Source organism: Camelus ferus, chromosome 25 (genome assembly GCF_009834535.1).
Source record: "Camelus ferus isolate YT-003-E chromosome 25, BCGSAC_Cfer_1.0, whole genome shotgun sequence".
NCBI classification, from domain to species: domain Eukaryota; kingdom Metazoa; phylum Chordata; class Mammalia; order Artiodactyla; family Camelidae; genus Camelus; species Camelus ferus.
In genome coordinates this window covers 29,495,810-29,516,796 of record NC_045720.1, presented here as the reverse complement: position 1 = coordinate 29,516,796, position 20,987 = coordinate 29,495,810, and the positions used below count along the sequence as shown (strand labels likewise).

The window sequence follows — 20,987 nt, the reverse complement described above, 5'->3', positions numbered from 1 at the left end:
ATACCTACATTACGCTACATATGTACAACTAAAATCGTGGCTTGCATTCATTACATATGCATAACTAAAATTTCTAGATCATTTTTTTTTCAAACTATAGTCAAACCAGGGCTTCCCTGTGCTTATATAACTAACCTATTTACTTATAAAACGTTTCAAAGTGAAGCGAGGGGACCAGCTAGTCCTGAGTCCCTTTTCCAGAGCAGAGCTCGGCAAATGGCAGGCCAGTGACACACCAAGGCCCACTACTTGTTTTGTTCTGTCTGCAAACATTTTTAAATTGTTGAAAAAAATCCAAAAGAATATTGCATGGCACTTGAAAATGATGAGATTCAAGTGCCTGTAAGTAAAGTTTAACTGGCACACAGCCACATTAGTGCCTTTGTGACTTGTCAAGGGCTGCCATGGTGCCACAGCAGCAGAACTGAGTGCAAAGATTCTGCCATAGTTTCGGCAGAGTCCGTCCAGCATGGAAAGCCTAAATATTTGCTTTGCAGAAAACACGTGCCATCCTCTGTCCTAAAGGACAGGGAATCACAAAAAAGTCAAGTAATTCCCTAGTTGGTTAGGAGCAGAACCTTATTCAGGATCTGACCTCTGTGTTCTGAATTTCCTAAATACCTTATTAGATTGTTCTTTTCCTCTTAGTCCGTAGATAACATATTCCAGTGGCTGGGATGAACAGAGATGATCAGCGCCATCAATTGTAATCTGTTATTCACATGTCTTACAAGGGACGCTGTGGCGCCATGGAAGGGACGTTGACTCTGGGCTGGGGAAGCCTACGCTCCACGCCTGGGCTGCACTCACCTGTGGGAAAGTTGGGGCCGCCCCCCTGACCTCTGGGCTCTGTTTTCCTCCATTGTAACATGGAGATTTTGTATAAGATGGTCTCTAAGATCTCTTGTGAAAAAATTGAGCATTATGAGGGAGAACTGTCTGGGACCTAAATGTTCCTACGTGTGCACTTGGAAATCTATCTCAGCTTAACTGTCCTGCCTTGCAAGTTGGCAACATTTAGGTGGCCAGTTGACCTACTTTTAACTCTTTTGGCTTGTCTTCTCTGGAAAAATTACCCTCTGTTATTGCATAATCACGAGGCCAGAGGCCCAACTCTCTTACTCTTACCCGTCTTCTAATTAGAGTTCGATTGAGCACTCTTGGTAGCCTTGGGGCCTCAGTGTTAACACATAGTAGGTACTTGGCGATCGATCGTCATGTGTGAAAGTGACCATTAACATTCACTGGCTACCTTGGCTGGACACTATACTCGGTGCTTTATATGCATTATTTTATTGAATTCTTCCAAAATTCCCATGGGGAAGTACTATAATTACTTCCACTTTATAATAAGGAAACTGAAACTTCAAGAGATTAAGAAACCTGTTCTAAGCTGCACAGCTGGTAAGTGGTAGAGACAGGACTTGACCCCAAGTCCAGCCGCACTCCCATCGCCGGCCTTTACCCATCATGCCCTATCACCTAACCCTCTTAATTCTCCATCTGTGGCAGCCGTGGAGAGACGGGTCTTCATTGTGATGGCTCCCTCGCCTTGACAAAGGCACATCGTTTGGATTTTGGGACCCAGATTGTGACAAGCCCAGATGAGAGTACCTGGCAGAGGGGGTCAGTTCACCCAGCCCTGAGGAGTGCCAGCTCTGCTGGTGTTCACACAGTCTTCGTCAGGACTGCCTGGCCGGGTCTCCTCACTCCCTGCCAGGAGTGAGTCAGCTAGCGTTAGAGCATCTAACTGCGTGTTGGAGACCCTCATTCACACAGCGCCAGCTGGAGGACACAGCCCGCCGAGGCACACCAGAGCCCTCTCCCAGCAAGTCCGAAGCGAGCGAGGTGGCCAGGCACAGACTTGTCCACAAGGAGGAGAGCTTTTCAGCCAGAAGTGCCAGCAAACCTGCATGCAATTAAAGAGACAAACTGGAGAAAATTCGGGTGGGGTGGGCTCAGGAGGCTTCATCAGCCAAGTACCTAAACTAAACAGAAAGAGCAACTCCTGTTTGTTCCTACCTCTCTGTCTAAAGATAAGTGAGTTTTGAGGGTGACTTTTAGTGCTGAATTCGGAGGTCACAGACCCCGTGCAGGCTTGCTTCCTAGGGAGGGGCTACAACAGTTAGATACAGAGGCTTTTGGACACCAGCTCTTGGCAACAGGTCTCTTGCAGATCGGAATCAACCCGGGGAGTTAAAAAATACTCATGTCCAGGGTCCGCCCCCAGGAATATTGATTTAATTAGCGATGGGGTGCAGTTCAGGCACGGGGACCTTTTTAAAACCCCCAGATGATTCTAACGTGTGGCAGTGTTTGAGAACCACTGCTCTAGAGCCAGCCAGCCATGACTTGAGTCTTACCTTGATCTTACAAGCTCTGTAACTTACAATAACAACCTTTTGGGGCCTAATTTCCCTCATCTAAAAATAGCAAATATTAATACCTACCTGCTAGAGTTATCAGAAGCATCAATATGTAAAATGCCCTGATACACAGAAGGTGCTTTCATAAAAACATAGCTATTATTATTGTTAAGGTTCCTTTTCAGGCTTTGAATAAATGATGCTTAATTGAGAAATGGAAGAAAGGAATATGAAGAATAATAGCAAGAACAAGCCGGACAAAAAGAATATTCTGTAGAGCTGGGCTCTTAACCAGGGATTCATGAATGGCTTTCATGGGGAAGAGAGAACGGCTTCTTCCTTCCCAAAATAATATGGAAATTGATATGCAAGTATCATGCACAGAGAGAAATGCTATTTCCCTTGTTTCTGGGGGTCTGGTCTCCATCTCCATCAGATCTCTAGTTCCTGGAAAGCCCTTCTTGCCTTGATCCTCACTGGTCCCCACTGAGGTGCCCCCTGATCCAGCCTGCATTGAGGTCCCCTCAAGTCTAGCAGCTCTGTGGCTTCGCACTGCATTTGGGGCACAGGGATCCTTGGGAAATCTGGGCATCCCTGTGTCTGGAAGACAGTGGTCTCCCTCCCAGAACTTGCCATTGTCATGATGCTGCTTGGGACACTCAGACTGTAATCTTCTCCAAGAATCTCTCATTTCCTTGCTTTGTCTCAAAGACACGCCACTATCTCCCTTGTATAATCTCAAAGCCTGAGGCTTTAGCAAAACAAAAGCCAGAAGAAGCAAATGCGGGGCAGAGCAACCCTGCAGTTTGGTTCCACCCCGGCTCTCAGCTCCTCAAAGTGACTTCACTCATTGGTTTCTAAGTGACTCCAGCAGAGGTTCCTGCCTTTCCTCTTGCACGCGGGAGGGCCCTGTAGATGCTGCCAGACCAAACCATGAGCTTGATTGCAGTGTTGCTGAGAAAGAGGCAATTCTGGGTGGCCATCTTCCATGGAAGCAAACACTTTGGCTAAAATTCAATACCCTCCAGGGAAGTTAGCGATAATCATCCAATCACCAGGGAGTGCACTTAATCAGCATAATATCAGACCTGAGAAGTCATCACCCCGTGTTCATCAGCACAAAATAAAATTCTAGAATTCTGCACCATTTCCCTTAAAGGAGCAGTTTCCCAGGTAACCAAGCACTTTTCTTCAATAAGATTCTCAGGGATGCTAAGCAAATCATGAAATTTAAGTTATGATGGCCTGTGTTTTGCCACCTATATACATAGATATAAGATGATTACAAATATAGAGCAATTTCTCCAATTTCCCAAGGTGAAGATGAAAACATAAATTAAATCTTTTGGGCCAACTTGACTAGGTAAACTTACAGACATAGCCAAAAGAATCAATGATTACTGATACTTACTTTATTAATTTAATTGCACGTATCTTTGGGTTCTTCCCCAAAGAGTGATTTTAGTGTTGAATAAATTAATTGAGAGTCTACTCCATCATTTGAGAGACTTTTGAGGACTTGAACAGAAGAAGACCTCTTTTCTGAGGCTAACAAGGTGGGAGGAGCATTAATTTCCTTAGGGCAGAATTGGTGATTGGCTTAACATAGGCCATAAGCAGAGTTGCATCCGTGGTCCCTGCAGCTACTTTCTGTGCTTTATTTTGGCACCTCCTCACTAGGCATCGATGCCTTGTGTAGTTCAGTCTGGCAGGTAGGGCTCAACACTGCCAAGTATAAGCAGAGACTCAGGCAGAGACTCAGGCTTCAGACCCAAGCAACTTCCCAGTTTTCTTCTGATGCAACTTAGCAGTCCTTTGTTTATAACTCAGGGACTTGCTTTCCCTGAGATTGACCGCACAAGGCAATGGCCTCATATGTTGCCGGACCTGGAGTCACTCCACGTGTTATCCACACATTGTGCCAGTAGGATGGAGAGTGATACCAGAGAAAGCACCTACTCCTTGTGCTCGTCTTTATGTGTACAGTCCAGTGTGACTGGACAGGGCACCAGGAGACCTGGAATCTGTGCTCTTGTCATCTATCCGTTGGGGCAGACATATCTGCCCATCTTTTCTCATCTTGCTTTGAAAAGAAATGAAACAGTTGAATTCAGACCACATAAGCTTATCGACCCCTACTGGGTTTATAGGCTTGAAAGTGTGAAAAAGCATTTCTGAACCCCCAGGAGAAATGTGGTTTATCCAAGATGTTATTTTAATGGCAAAGTTTGTCATGGCTCAGAATGGGGTGCTGTCAAAGCTCAACAAGAACTAGAAAAATATAAATAAATCTTTCTTGGTGAGAAAAAGAAAACCACTACTTTAGGAACCCTGGCACAGCATGAGTGCCTGGTGATATTTCAGGCTATTTACCCATTGTTCACCTACTGGTCACTCATAGCCATATGAATGGATTTTTAATCTGCTCCCGAGGTCATGGTCAGTTTGGTTCCAGGACATGACAGAATAATATTACCTGCTTTTATGATTTAAAAAAAAGTGAGGGGAAGATAGGGGGATTATTACCACCTTCAGCTGGGACTTGAGATTGAGTTTTTCTTCTAGTTGTTTCCATAGTTTGACTTTATTAAGGAATAAAATAAAATGCTGACCCTTAATATCATTTCTCATGCCCTCACTCATCAGCATCTCAGGTTACTGAGTGGGTGCTTTGTCTTGTAGTTGTCCCTCAGCGCTGGGTTCTCTCACTTTTTAGCTGCATTGCTCTGCATAAGACACATAATACCCTGAGCCTTAGCTTGGTTGTCCCTGAACTAGGGATAAGATTGGTCCCTGCCCCGCTGGCTCACAGAGTGCTCATGAGACCTAACTGACCAAGGAGATGAAAAGCACTTTGTAAAATGTGGTCTTATTAAAGCTGATAAACATAACTTTGGACCATCTAGGGTATGAGGTGGTAAACTAAAGCATTGTTGGTTTAATACTTCACACTATTAGAATGAATAGAAATACTTGTTGGACTGTCCACAGTTTCATACCATGTGCTCTTTCTACCACTAGACCCTACTATTAGCTCGACCTGAGAACTGATAAGAAGCTTCTTTTATTTATTTATTTTTTACTTACTTACTTATTTATATTGAAGTATATTTGATTTACAGTGTTGTGTTATTTTCTGGCATACAGCATGGTGATTCAGTTATACAAACATATATTCCTTTTCATATTCTTTTTCATTATAGGTTACTACAAGATATGGAATATAGTTCCTTGGGCTGTACAGTAGGACCTTGCTGTTTATCTGTGTTATATATAGTAGTGTGTATCTGCAAATCCCGAACTCCCAATTTATCCCTCCCTCATTCCTCCCTAGTAACCACAAGTTTGTTTTCAATGTCTGTGAGTCTGTCTCTGTTTTGTAATAAGGTCATTTGGGTCTCTCTTTTTTTTTTTTTAGATTCCACATATGAGTGATATCATATGGTATTTTTCTTTCTCTTTCTGACTTCACTTAGAATGACAATCTCCTGGTCCATCCATGTTGCTGCAAATGGCATTATTTCATTCTTATTTATGGCTGAGTAGTATTCCATTGTATAGATACACCACAACTTGATAAGAAACTTCTTAATGACAGTGATGCCAACAGGGATTTGGCTTTGGGGCAGGGTTTTGTATTATCTTGGAAGCTTGGGATTGATGGAATGTCAGTATCCCATGCAGGAAGCTTTTCCGGCCCCAGCCCTTAAATTGGACCAAAGTGGTAGTTTGGACTATTTGCTACCTGATGGTGAATGGAAACTTGGAGCTCTTTCAAATTATTTGCCTTATGTGGTCTTCCCATATCTCTCTTGCTCAAATCTCTCCAGCTTTAATTACCAGCATCGCTATCATCGTCATCTCGAACTAGCCCTTCAGCAGCACTTACAGTGCATCAGGCAGCTCTGAGTGCTTTACATCTGTTGAATTCATCTAATTCTTTCAACAGCCTCCTTCTAAAGACAAGGAGACCGAGGCTCAGGGCAGTTGAAGAACTTGTCCATGTTTCCATAATTAGTAAATTGCAAAGCAATGGTTTAAGCGAAGGTAGTCTGGACCCAGAGTCCATGTCTTAACAATTCTGCTGAGCTGTGTATCTAGTGTCGCTTCATGTGCCTGCTTCCAGGAATCTCCAGCGAGATAAAAATTTCTAAAAATCTGTACCTACTCTCTTGAGGGCCTAAAGGACAGTAAACTCCACGCAGAAGCATTTTCTTGGTGTTTTAGTCAGCTTGGGTTGCTGTAACAAAATGCCATAAACTGAGTGGTTTAAGTAACAGAAATTTATTTCTCACAGTTCTGGAGGCTGGAAGGCTGAGATAAGGGTTCCAGTATGGTAGGTGTCTGGTGAGGACCCTCCTCTGGCCCGCAGACCCCCATCTTGCTGTGTCTTCATGTGGCAGGAAGAAGGAGAGCTTCCCATTCTTATAAAGACTCTCCCATCATGGGGGCTTCACCCTCATGGCCTAATTACCTCTCAAAGCCCCCACCCCCGGATACCATCCTACTGGGGGTTAGGGCTTCAACACGTGAGTTTGAGGGGACACGTGCAGTCCATGACACTCAGCATCAATGACCTCTCTTCGATGACAGTCTGTTTTTCCAGTTCCTTCCTCTTGGACGGCCCTTCCTTCCTCAGAGTGCCCAGAAAGGACACGAATGTTGGGAAGAAATGCAGAATCATCAGAACTGGCCATTTGGGGACATGTGCGCCCTCAGGAAGGGGGACCGAAACCTCCCAAGAGGAGGGAAGGGCCGGGCAGTGAGGCCTGAGTCTCTAGGGAGCCAACCTAATGGCGCCGCAGAGCAGCGGGAAGAGAGGGAGCCTCGCCTGACCTCCAGTGCCATATCCAGAGGTCACACCGAGCCCTCGGGGCTGGCGAGAGAATGCAGGACACCCAGGCCCTAGCTGGAAGGGTGTGGGTGCTGCACAACTTGGAGACGACACAAACACCAGGGCTCTCACCTGCATCCCTAGCCCAAATCTTTGGAGCAGGAAGGGGAGTTAGGTGTGGAATGGAATGGCTAAAACCCACAGGTCTCACCTTCGTGGATCTATGTTCAGCAACAGGAAGGATGTCTTTTAGGGCCGCGCTTCAAAGGTGTTGGCGTATGTGCTCTGCTCAGACAGGGATGACAAGGAGGTTGGTGAGTGGATCCAGCTGTGACTAGGGATGGTGTAAACAAAGGGAAGAGACAGGGACGGGCCCACCCGGGGACTGTGTTTTGGCACCCTTCCTGCCGTACCTAACACACTGCTCATCTCTTCCAGCAGCAGTGTCCTTGTGAAACGGATGTTCAGGCCCATGGAAGAGGAGTTTGGTCCAGCACCTTCGAAGCAGATGAAAGAAGAAGGGATGAAGCGAGGTACCACTCCTGTTGTTCCCCACCCCCACCGAGGGCACTGCTGTGGGAACCCATCCTCCATTATGATCAGTGGGGGCCGTTTCACCCTGGAGAGCGGAGAGCATGCAGCCCAGCCCGGGCCCCTGTGGTTCGGCGCTTGCCTGGAGATGTTTTTGACACAGGAAGTCCGCAGTCTCCTCCTTTGCTTTAAACCTTATCTTTTAAATATCCTAAGCAAACGTTTATTCTTTCTGGGCACTGGTTCTTTCCTTCGCCTTGAGGGAGATGTAATGGATACACTGACTCATCGGGAGTGAGATATAAGGCTAAACAAGAAACTCTTGCCGTGTATGACAGTAGGGCTGAGATAAGGGCTGAGAATCGCTCAGTAGGGGTGCCAGCAATTCATCGCCTACAAATAAATGAACCTGTTTTCTTTGACATCACAACTTAGTCATTTTCTCTCAGTCAAGGATCTTACTCCACTTCACCCAGAGAGTGAGAAACGAAGCACCAGCGTGTCAATGTCTTGCTCAGCTTTTCAGTGCTGTGCTGACTCCCTGTCCGTCCACGTGCGAGAGGGAAGTGCGGGGTGGCCGCTGGCTGCACACCCTGCGGTAGCCAACACCCAGAGCTTCCAGAGACCTTTGGCTTGCGCAGCCCTGGGCTGTCAGTGAGTCAGGTGACCGTGTTCAACACGTACACCATCTGCACAGGCTTGAGTTTTTTGTTATTGAGGAATTTTTTCCTATTTGTTGAAATGGAATTTGCATAATGGCCAAGAACAGCCTCTCTGCAGCCTCGCTCAGCCACCTAGAGTCCTATGACCTTGGGAAGGTCCTCTGATCCTTAGAGTTCTCATTTGTGAAATGGGGGTGACGAGAGGACCTACATATACAGAGTGAGGATGGATGAGTTAACGTACGTGCAACACTGAACTCAAGTGCCCAGGACATAGTAAGCCTCCGTGCTCACTAATATAATTATTAGTTTCATTTTTAGGCCTGGATCTAGTTAAGGTGTATTATCATAAACATCAGTGAGTAATTAGCATTTCAGAATTCAAAGAGCATAAATTCCTGAGTAGTGTCTCTAACATTTGTAACATATAAACCTTTAAAGGATTTTCCGACGTCCCAGGCTCACCGTCAAATACTCGAGCGCACTTTGACTTTGAGCTCCGCTCCCGTCTGCCTCTTCTAGCTCCTCCTTTCCAGTGAGGCAGCATCATATGGAAATCAAGAGCACACGGGCCAAAGCAGTTGTAGCTTACATCCATGTTTAGTGCGTGCTGGCCGGTGCAAAGTTTGTGTTTGTCAGATTATTTTGAGGTTGTGAGGTCTGCACAGAAATTGCCACCAGGAATTGTGCTGGGCTGTGAGGAAGAGCAGTTATGGCCTTTGCGGCACCTGCCCCACAGGGACACACGGGGGCGCTGCAAGCTTCCAGCAGTAGAGACCTGGTTCTCCTAGGAGTGGCTTTTCTTTGGCAAAGGACAGTGGAGTTACTGCGCCCCTGGCCTGGAGCCCCTGCTCTGAGCTGGGCTTGGACAAGCACGAGGAGTCAGGGTCCCTGATGGCGCCTGCTGTTTGTGTGTTAGGAGTTCTCCCGGAGAGAGAAGGATCACAGCGATCACCAATGCTGTCATCTGCTGTTTTGCCTTTGCAGCCACTCCTCAGGGTGGCCCCGTTGCAGTCACTGGGGGCCGCCCCCGGTGGCTGGCTGCTTTTGTCCGAACAATATCTGGCATATATGGTGGTGGTTACTGCTGCCCCTAGTGGAGTGATCGTTACCCACTGATACGACCTGAATGAGAGCTGCCTCCCTGGGCAAGCCATGAGGGTGAGCTGTAAGCCCAGCGGGTGGGTGTGGCTGTCAGCCAGCCCAGCGGGAGCGAGGGGGCCCTGCCCACTCCGTGCCTTTCTCTAGCCCCTCCACCTGCCTCCAGGCCACTGTTAACTCTTCCCAGGGCCCCCTGCAGCAGGAGTAGCAGCCATGCTATTTCAAAGACAAGGCTTTTCAAAGACGAGATCAGGAAACACAATGGAAGCTGTACTCATTAGAACATGGTTTGGGGTTTCCTTAGGGTCAGCCTACTGGAAATGACAGTGTTCTGCTGGGGGCTATGGGAAGAAGTTATAGAATGTTCACCTGTAACAGCCACCGAGGGGGTTTTGTTCTGTTGTTTTTCACTTTAATTTTCCTCATCTAGTCGTAATGAGGTCCTGCAGTCTAATTATGTCTCTTCATCCTGCTGAGATTGAGTCCGCTGATAGTGCCACCAGGCCCCTAGATCATTTTTAGCTGAAATGGGGGCTACAAATACAAATACAAAATACAAAATACAAAATATTACTTCTAAAGGCCCAAACTGGGAAATCTTTGGAGACATTTTCAATCTATTTATTTAATTGATATTTAATTTTTATACGTGGTTCTTTTCTTCGGCTGTACACAAATGGAACATCTGGCTGTAGAAAGAAAATGATGCAGGCAGACCCCATGTGCACGCATAGACTTTGCCATTATAAAGCAGCAGCGCTAACGAAGCCCCTGGGGATTGGACAGGAGGGGAGAAGGGGTTAGAGCTGATTTCACTTCCCAGCTCCAGCTTCACTCTTTCAGGTTGGTGGTGACCGGGGCTCAGTAGGTATCTGACCGTAGTCGGGATCCAGGCTCAGCAGGGTTTTGGCTTGTGCTTTCTTCCTATAGTGGCCAAGTGCATGGGGCTTCAGCCTTGGCCCTCTTCCTTCCCTCTGAAGGAAGAACCAGAGGTCACACCCCTGGGAGGAGGGAGAGGGCAGCCAGCTCACTGGGGCTGGAGGGTAGCCTCTGAATGGCATCTCCCAGTTCTTCCTGGGAGCTAAGCCTGGAGCAGTTGCCGCGAGGCTGGGTTGGCAGTGGCAGGGTGTCACCGTGTCACCTGGGGTCCCTACCATCTCTCCTATTCTGTGCATGGTGAAATTCAGAATTATAGAGAAATGAACAGAAAGCTGCCTGCACCTTTGCTGAGGGCCCTAGAACCACTGCAGCTGCCTCCCAGCAGCACCTACTGAGGGAGGGACGGGTTCCGCGCGCCAGGCGCTGTGCTAACATCCCATGTGGATGTCATTTCACTGGACCCTCTCAGCAACCCTTTGAGGTTGGCATTATCTCCACCCGTTTACAGAGGAGACCTCAGCTCGGAGAGGTGAAATGCCCCGGCGCAGGCTGGACGGTTCTCCAGACCCTATGCCTCTCCCTCCACTTGCCTCTGACGCGCACCGTCTCCCTCCCGGTCCGCTGGTCTGTCTGCCTGGAGTTTGCTCTCCCCGGCCTCTCTCTCCCACCCTCCCCGCCCCTCTTGCCTGTGTTGAAGCCTACACACCCTCCATAACTCAGATCCCTCCTTCAAGTTAACCTTCCAGGGGGCCCCCCCAACCCCCGAAAAACTCAGGCCCCGTGAGCCCTCTCCTGTGTCTTTTGCCTTCATAACTCCTACGACTCTGTGCAGCTGTCTGCTTGTTGAGGACTGCCTGCCTCTCTAAGTGGACCATGGACACCTTAAGGGCAGGCCGTGCCTTAACTCAGGGCTGCAACCCCAGATCCTCGCACACAGCCTGGGACCTCAGGGCCCAGACAGGTATTCAGCATTGCTGAATGACCAAATAAATAAATGGAAGACAGAGGTCACAGAAAAATGGGTCCTAAAGAGATCATGTGTCCACCTGGGGAAATTCAAGTGTGAATGATGTGTGAGAGCATCTCACAGCGTGTTTGGTGTTACCCAGTTGTCAGTTTCTGTCATCAGATCCTCCTTAACAGCCCTTAGCTGCAGGTGCCTGTCACCCTTGGAGGATGTGGTCTGGGTCGGGGTCCGAGACTTAACAGATAACGTGTGCCTCTAACCCCTGTGTGAGGGACGGGGGCTCCTGGGGCAGCTGCATGGGCTCCGCGGTCACAGCTCCCCCCTTCTCTTTCAGTGCTTCTGTACGTGAGGAAGGAGACGGACGACGTGTTTGATGCCTTGATGTTGAAATCTCCCACAGTGAAGGGCCTGATGGAAGCGGTAAGCAATGACCCTCCTCTGGCCTCCAAGAAACCGGCTTGTAGTCTCCTGAGCTGGAATCCATTTATTAAATGCAGCCTTCAAGACGGCTCTGGAATGAGCTGTATAAAAGCAAAAGCAAAAGCAGAGATTGGCGGGGACACGGATTTCCATCCTATTGTGGCTTATTAGCATCTTCAGGAGAAGGAAACTGAAAAACTGCCAGTTCCCTGTCAATTTCAGGCTAATCAGAGTGAGACGCCATCGAGGAAGGTTAAATTGTGAGTTTCCATTTGTCTCATGGCTCAAAACCAAATTAGATATGGTTAACTTCCAAATATGTACGAACAAAAACAATCAGAAAGCGTCTTGCCAGCTGTGATAGTGCAATCCAAAAGAAAATATGACTTCTTGGTTAAGGAAAAAATATATATATTGCAGAGTTATAATGATTAGGTTAAGATTCTGAAGTCCCCCCCTCCCTTCTCATTCCCAGTTCAGCCTAGCATTCCCCAGCCTGGGCTCAGGAAGTTATTTTATGTTTTATCTATGCATTACCCATCTGACTATGACTTAAATGTGACTCTGCTTTGAATATGATTTTTAACTCCCCTGCATGGCTATGTTGTAGAAGATCAAGGGTTTTGTAGTGGTGGAGACAACGAGACTGCCAAGGGACAGTCCAGACTTGTTGGTCTGGAAAACTGCTGCACTGGAGCAGGCCATTGGGCTGTGGAGTAATATGTTAAAAATGTATAGGACAGTGCCTCGAAGTGGAATCATCCCTATGTGGGGTGTGGGGGAGAGTAATGTATTGTATCCTTTGATCTTGTAAGCCACGAAGAGATTGGGTTCCCTAGGCTGGCTCTGGGCAGACTCCATAGGGCAATTCTGACTTCATCATTCCTTTATTAGACCTGGAAAGGAAAAGATTTATTAAAGCACCAACACAAGCTTTCTCCTTGCTTCCTAAGTTGTGCAAATGGGAAAGCAGGGCCAGAGAAGCTCTTCCAGGGTCCCCAGGGGATGCAGTCTGGTGGGGAACTCCAAAGGAACGATCCTGGCGGCCCCTGCAATGTGGGGGCGGCCGCGAAGGACAGCAGGTTCTATTTACGTGACGACCTGAGCACAACATGGAGTGAGAGGCAGAATTTTGAAGATCACTGGATCCTGCTCACTGCACTGGTACCCTACGTTTCTGTGGGACCTAGTTGGGTAAGACAGGGCTGTCTCCAGGGTAGGGGTCCCCTGCAGACCAGCACCTGGCTAGTGTCTGGCATTTTACCACCCTGACACCTACCAACACCCACGGAGAGGCAGTGTAGCCTAGTGAGCCAGCATATGAGCTTCGGGCTCAGAAACCCGTGTTCAAATTCTGGCTGCTTCTCTCATGGCTGGGAAGGTTTCTTAACCTCTTCATCTTTGCAATGGAAGTAACAGTAGTACCTGCCTCACAGGGTTGTTGCAAGGGTGAAAGGAGATGCTTCAGATACCAAACTCTTCACCGGATTCCTGGTCTATATTAAGTACCCGATAAAGGTTAGCTTTTGCTACTGAACCATTGGGTTGAGTAAGAATCAGAGATACAGGGTGCAGACTTCCTCCTTTGCCTCGGGTTTTGGATTTCTCAAATAATCAGCTACTTGTAGGCCTTGTCCAAAAGATGGAAAGTGATTTTGGCTCGTGATTCTATGATGGAATTTTCCACTAACTTGACACTTCAGAGGAGGCGTGGAGCTGTGCAAATGGCGCAGGTAACCTTGGAAGCCGTGTCAGGGGCTCCCCTCCTGAGCCCAGAGGCAGAAGGCTGCTCCTGAGAAGCCATATTGTTTGCCTCAAAACGAGAAAGCACTGTGACCCTGGCCCCCATGCTTTGTTTTGACTTTTAATTTTAAAATAATACCACATGTGGGTTTTAAATTCTTTAACAACTAAAAGCTGCATTTGTAAAAAAAAAAAAAAAAAAAAATCCCTAACTTTAAAGGAAATCTGTTTAATTGAGAGATACTATACTTGACCTCAAGCCATCACTTGGAATCCTGCCCCTGGTTGAAAAATGGTTTCTCATAAAAACAGTCTCCCGCTCATCATGGACCCGGCATGTACTGTGGGCCTGGGGTGTTTCTTCTCTAAGTGGGCGAGTCCCTTGGAATTTCCTAGGGTACCCACACCTGACCTTCAGAATCAGGTTCTCTGGGGGTTGTCCCAGGAATCAGCATTGCTCACACTCTCCCCAGTGGACACTGAAGCAAATCAAAGTTTGGGAGCCACTACCTGGTATTAGGGTCGAATTCTGCCCTAGGTCCTAAGTGCATATCTACTCAGATGAGAATAAGCCCCCTCATTATATTCTTTTGGGGCCAACATTCCTGCTGAAGGAGTTTTGATCAGTAGTTTTGAACCCTGCAGGCTATTTCATGTGCAGAGCCCCGCCCCTGTGGCTCTGGGGAACTGGTCCGGGGGAAGGCTCCCTCCTTCACCCTTCATCAGTGGTGTGGGAAGATCAAACGCTTTCTTTGTGGAGAAGGAGGCTCACAGTCTTCCAGGGACAGCAGAGCTCACAACTCCACATGGAAGGTGTGTCTTGTGCAAAGTGTGTGCGTGTCCTGCAGCTGCTTTGGAGAGAGAAACACCTGCTTCGTGTCGGCACCCCCGCTCTCCCGCTCCCTTCGTGAACTCGTTATTGAAGGGCTGGTCGTGCTCTAACCTCCTCACCTGTAACGTGGAGTCATCGGGAGCAATAAATGAACTAACAGAAGCCCCGTGGCCGCCAGCTGAGCACACGATGGCCGTGACTTTGATGGTGGTGCAGCTGCTTCCTCAGCAGAAAGCTTTGGATTGCTTTCCAGAGGAGAACGTTCTCTCATCTCTCCTGATAAACCCCCAATTCCCGACCCTCAGCCAGGCACTAGTTAGATGGGGAAGAAAGTCTGTCCTGGAGGATAAAGAGCCAGAAAAAAAGTTTTGCATTTTTTTTTCCCTTTAAAAAAAGTATCGGCAGCCAGTGGAGAAATGTCGATGTGTCGTGGAGACAGGACAGAACAGCACTGCCGCCCTTCCTTCAGACGGGAACCGAGGTCTGAGTCGGAAGGAGCCGCATCAGGCAGGCTTGTTGAGCATCTGGAGACGGTGACGGTGTCGCTGCAGCCTGTGCACATGTCGGCCAGGCAGGTCACTGAATAGAATGAGTAGTTCCGCTGTCTAGAAACTGAGTTGTTTTTATGCTCAGCAGATGCTATGCTCTCCCTTGCGATGATGTTACTAGCTTGCCTTAATTAATGAAGTCCCCATGAGACCAAGGTCACAGTCCCCCCGAGAGCACGCCTGCGTCAGCTCCGGCAAAGGAAGGCGGGCTGGGACACGACTGACTGGGGCTCAGATCATGGCTGTGCAGCCTCAGGCATGTCCACCGCGGCATCTTTGGTTTCCTCCCCTGCAGAGCGTGGACGGTGCCCACCTTGAGGAATTGCTTTGTTTGTACAGCCCTCAACCTCTCGCTGTCTTAGAAAGAACTCTTTGGCCACCACGAAAAGGAATGGATTCAGGGTAGTCTGTACTGAACTCGGTCACTTTTCTGTAAGACAGACTAGACGATTCTCTTATTTATGGGTCCTGAGCCTCCCAGACCCTTACTTCACATGTCAGGAAGGCATTATCCATACACATCTAGATACTTACATAGAAAAAGGTAAAAAGTCCTCTCTCAGCCAGATCTTATTGAAAATTCCCATACCCGGTGTCACTTGGATCAAGTAGAATGTTTCTCTTTCATCTGCATGTTTCGTATCCTGTCAGTCAAGCCTTCCACGTAACTTCGATGATCCACATTGGCTTCTTTATTCTTATAATTAGATTTTAAACTTGATTATACATAAGGATTTGGTGATGGTGATGATGATGATAGTGGAGGTGACGTGAGATTTCAATTTTTTTTTTTTTTTGGCATTTTTGGGTGAACTTACCTAGTAATCCACTAACAAAGAGCCCTAAAAAATAAAAAAAAAAAAAGATAAAGAAGCTCTAGTTCTTGTAGCCCCCTTGCTATCCTTGAGCCCACCAAGGCAACTCATACCTCAGGGTCTTTGCATTTGTTGTCCATCCCGCAAGGAGTGCTCTTCTCCATGTCTGCAAGGCCCACTCCCTTCCTTCTGACCTCTGCTCACATGTCCCTTTCTCAGATGGCCTTCCCAGACCACTTGCACCAAGGGCATCCTTGTCACTAGTCCCTCATCCTGCCTTGTTTTCCCTTGTAGCATTTATCACCACCTGACATATTTAACACTTGCTGGATGTTCATTGTTTCTCTCTTCCCCGATAGAATGGAAAGTTCATGAGCGCGGGGGCTTTGTCTCTTGCTGTCTGCCGCGCACCATCAGGTCTTTGAGCATAACTCTTTGACTGCGTCAAGCACACACTGTGTATGCGTCACCACTCTGAGCGCTATGGGTGACACCTGTTTCACATGCATTGCTTCCTTTGACCCTCACAATATCTCTGTGAACTTGGCAGGTCAGATGTCATCATCATCACTTACAGGTGACAGGACGGAGGCTCAGAGTGGGGGTTACAGAATGGCAGAGCCAACTTAAGCCCCTGAACAGCTTAAGTCCACTTAGAGAGATGTCCACACATGAAAAGTTATTACAAGAAGAGCAAACACTCCAAGTCACAGCTCACAACAATGAAAGGAGAGAAGCTTAGGCAACGGTCAGCCATCAGGCAAGAAGCAGTGTGTGTAGTGGTTGATCCCACACGGTCGGTGTTCAAATCCTGGCTCTGACACTTCAGAGTAGTGTGACCCTGGGCACGTTACTCAGCCTCTCTATACGCCAGGCACATCATTTCTGAAATGAGAAGAATAATAATCTGGGTATTATTATGAAGATAATGATAAAATAATATGTAGGGTTGTTGCGAGGATTAAATTAAATTCATATACAAGGTGCTTAAAGTAGCACATAGAAGCACTCCCTGAATGGCTGTGCGTATAGTAGACGACTGTAAGAGCCATGGGGTGGGGAGGCAGACTGAGCTTCCTCCGAGCCAGAGGGGCTAGAGAAAGGGTATTCTCTCCGGCGAGGCTGGCAGAGGTGCGCCGGGAAAGGCGGCTCACGGCCCGGGTAGCACTCTCTCTGTGCAGCTGAGCCGTCCACACAAGGAGATGAAGGGAGATGAAGGCCTGTCCTTCTGATGCTGTTGGCAGGTCATGGGCAGCCACCTAGGAAGTATTTGCAAGCACGAGTCCCCTCCTTTTTTCAAATGTGCATCTTGGAGCCCACGCTGAACAGTTTGTAACTCCAGATCCAAGTCACTGGCGTGCAGAGCCAGCAATTCAGTTGGATGCCTCTAGATCAGGCAGACAGAGTCCTGCATTGGTGGAAACCAGTGGGAAACTCTGAGTTCTGCCTGTCACATACCTGAGGCTTCTGGGCAGAGAGAATTCCCCACATAGTAAAAGTGTAAAAGTCTAAAAGCTGCTGATCATCAGGCAACCAGTAACACCTTGATGAGATATGTCCAAGACCTAGGGTCCTCTTGGCTGTCAAGGAGGCCTTTGGGGTCCTTCAAAATATTAGTCATGGGCTTTTAAAAATGATGTAAGTGTACAGTCAGTTCAGACAACTTAAGAAACACAAAGGAAAAAACAAGCACTCCTATCGCACCCGTTCTGAGAACTGTCACGTGGCACGTGCTTTCCACGCATGTGGGAGCGGAGGGCTGTCTGGGTGTTATCATCCAGCTCCCGGGCAGAAGTGTTGCTTCTGTAACCCCCGACAGACGGGCAGCTTCCTCCACATGACATCCTGCACTTCTTTCCAGGCTTCTGAATTTGGCAAAGCACACTTCCTTGCCTGGCATGGAGGCAGAGGACGCCGTGTCAGGGTGGCATATTATCGAGCTGCCTTTGCCTTTGATGATTGCACTGAGGGCAGGACTTTGCCCTCCTGGAAACTTGCCTGCGACAGCCAGGTGCACAGGTGTCAACTTTGCCAGTTGCTTCTTGGTCCTGGATGGAGTCCATGAGCCCCACTCCAAACAGTCCCAACGTGTGCCCATTTTCTCTCAGGCTTCAGAATCCGAAACCAGACTGCCAGGCTGTGATCTTTCAAATCCTGTCTCTGCCTCCTCCTAGCTGAAGAACCCTGGGCAAGTTACTTAATGACTATAAGCCCAAGTTTCCTCGCCTGAGAAACAGGTTTCATGAAAGCACCTGTTCCGTTGTAATGATGCAAGGATTCAGCAGCTTAATAGATCCAAAGCTCCCTTTGCCGATACGTGAAGCTCTTAGTAAGCAGTCAGCAAATGCTGGCTGCTGCCTGGGCTCCCAGCGGACCCAAGTCAAAAGTGGAATTATGCAGGGTTATGCAAATCTCCCAGTTCTGACTGTTACCAGCTGAGTTGTGAGCCAGCCGTGCGTTCATGCCTTGGGAAACTGGGAATCACACCCCTGAAAGGAGAAGCTCCCAGAATCAGACTTCCTTCTCTTTCAGAAAAGGGGAACTAACAGATAGGAGCTGGCTGATGTTGAGTGGAAAAAAGGAACGTATTTTATTTTATTTTTCCATTTCATTTTAAAAAGAAGTTCCAAATGACACTCAAGTTCAAAACCCAACTCTTGCAAGCCAAGCAATTCACAACGATAAACTCTTCATTACTTTTTTCACTTTGTGCTTTCCTCTTTCGCTTTGGTGTTGCAGTGTGTCTCTGTTTTTCACCTTTTCTTCAGAGTCATTCTTTACTTTTCCTAAATTGTTTCAGTCTCCTCTTAGTGCTCTGTGATTTGAAAATACAGTTCCAGCCACCTTCCCCACCAGTACACTCTAGCTCCCCTCACCCCCCAGGTAAGAAGAGACTTTTTGAGCTTCCGGTTCTCCTCTCCCCTCCTGCGCTTGCTAGGGTGAGGCCACCGTAACATTTACCCCACACTGTCCCCACAACTCCAGGCTTCTGGATGCTACCGAAATAGTTTAATATGCTCTTTCTAGGAAATGATTAGATTTTCCTTCCGTTACGTTCTTTTTACTTCAAGAATCCTTATTTAGCACTTATTTCACATTCCCAGTCCATTTAACCGTACATAGTTACAGACACCTATATGTGTCTATAGATAGACCATCTATGTCTGTGTATATAGAGAGAGGAAGCATTGTATGTAGCTATATAACTATAGGCGTGTATAGGTTTTACAGGGAAACTTTTTGCAAAAACAACCTGCTTTTACCATGTGTGTATTGATAGTGATGCTAAAGTGACTTGGAGGAATAAAGCATTTTCTGATCTGGAAATGAATATGGACTCATAGCTCCTGGTTGTGTGAGACTTCAGTAACCCTGAAAACGCAGACTCTTGTGGGAAGGAGTATGCTGGCGGACATAGCTGGGTTATGGTAGTCATACTTTTAAAGCTGAAGTATTAGAGGAATGTGACTACCTCTGTCTGTCACCTGTGTGGCCTGTGGCTTGTTAATAAACCAGGAGATGAAACAACCAAAAAATGTATCTAGATATATATGAAGAGCGTATAGGTAGTGTCTCTCTCTCTGTGTGTGTGTGTGTGTGTGTGTGTGTGTGTTTATGCCGCAAAGCTGGTTCTTGTTTCCCCCACGCCTTGCCTAGCTGGAGTCTTTGTTCTGATGCATCTTCTCTTTAGCTAGAGTTCTTCTGTGAGTATTTTCCTCAAATGGGACGGTTGGGTGAAAAGCATTTCTCAGATGCCATTCTTCTTCGTTTTTTTTTTTTTTTTTTTAATTGAAGCACAGTCAGTTACTGGTGCACAGCATGATGCTTCCGCCACACCTGCAATTATTTTCATGTCCATTTTCACTATAGGTTACTTCACGATGCTGTACGGAAGAAGTCTGTTTTTTACCTGTTTTATACATAGTTGTTAGTATTTGCACATCTCAAACTCCCAATTTATCCCTTTTCACTCCTTTTCCCCCCACCAGTAACCATAAGTTCGGTTTATTATGTTTGTGAGTCTGTTTCTGTTTTGTAAATAAATTCATTTATATTTAAAAATGTGGAATTCACGAATCTGCATGTCATCCACGTGCAGGGCCCGCACTGCGCTTCTCTGCAGCGCCCCAGTGTTAGTGTGCGTGCTGCAGACGCGAGCACGTGCGTCTCCTTCTTGATCTGTAGGAGTTTTTCTCTAACTTAAGGAAGTTAGTTCCATGTCTGTCTTTTGTGTTCCAAAACAGTTTCCCAGTGCATTATTTGTCTTCAGATTTTTGGGGGTTGTTTTTGCTCTTCTGCTCTTTTAAATTCTGTACTGTTTTATCCACCTTTTGACCTTTTTTCTTCAGGTTTCAGATCTTGCTTGGAAAGAGCCTCCATACTGAAAGATGATATCGATACAAAGAATTGACCCACAGCTTCCTCTTGTGTGGTTTCATCTTTCACATGTAAACCTTTGATGTGATTTATTCTGATGTAAGGAGTGGGGCAGGGACCCGGCTTAACGTGTTACTTTCTGTATGACCACCTATTTAATCCAACGTCATGATCAGAGTCCATTGTTTCCTGGCTGAAATGACAGCTTCCTCATAGATTAAATTCCCGTGTGGCTGAATCTTCTGTTGACTGATTTATGGTTTGTCCAAAGGGAGAGCCATTTTGAGAGTCTGACTCCTGAGTGAAGGCCGCTGGCACGCCGGAGAATCTTCAGGACAGTGAACTTAGAACTTTCTCTCTTGCCTCTGCTTGGCTCCCCTTCCACTCTCATCTGCCTTTTTGTTGTTGGTTGCAGATATCTGAGAAATATGGACTCCCTGTGGAGAAGATAACAAAGCTTTACAAGAAAAGCAAAAAAGGGTAAGAAAGAAACCAGATTTAAATGGACTTCCAAATCAGATATGTCTACATAGTGCTTTAAAAAAAAACGAGATGGTGCCCATCTTTTGTTGCTTCTGATGTCCACTTTCATAAAAATTGTGTGTCATCCTTCCAAAGGAGTGCTGAGCAGCTTACATATGCCGTGCATTTTGAAGACCTTTAATGAGAAAGGGAGGGATTGGAGAGTCATGACATCAGCTGACATGCCCCACTGCAATGATGGGATTAGCGGGTAGGATAGAGGGGTCTAGAAGTGGCGAGGGCGGCACTGGGAGCGTGGCAACATCGCCCTTCTGCACAGGGTGGAGTTTATAGGGACTTACATGCTGCTCTTGGGGCTGGTTTCAGGGCAGCACAGTAGGAACAAAGGATTCAGGGCATAGGGGATATTTCTGCGGTCATTATTAACAA

At 47.1% G+C, this 20,987-nt stretch overlaps 1 protein-coding gene across 5 annotated transcripts in view; it reads left to right on the top strand.

Annotated features, from left to right (window-relative positions):
* The window catches only part of GRHL2 (grainyhead like transcription factor 2), a 142,915-nt gene that overhangs the window by 117,262 nt on the left and 4,666 nt on the right, over positions 1-20,987 (top strand). For 4 of the 5 annotated variants that reach the window (XM_014566110.2, XM_032468105.1, XM_032468104.1 and 1 more), the window contains exons 13-15: positions 7,639-7,733; positions 11,675-11,760; positions 20,491-20,555. In XM_014566110.2, coding sequence (XP_014421596.1) covers positions 7,639-7,733; positions 11,675-11,760; positions 20,491-20,555 — 246 coding nt within the window. The remainder of the gene's footprint in view (positions 1-7,638; positions 7,734-11,674; positions 11,761-20,490; positions 20,556-20,987) is intronic. The other variant, XM_032468103.1, reaches the window with a different exon arrangement.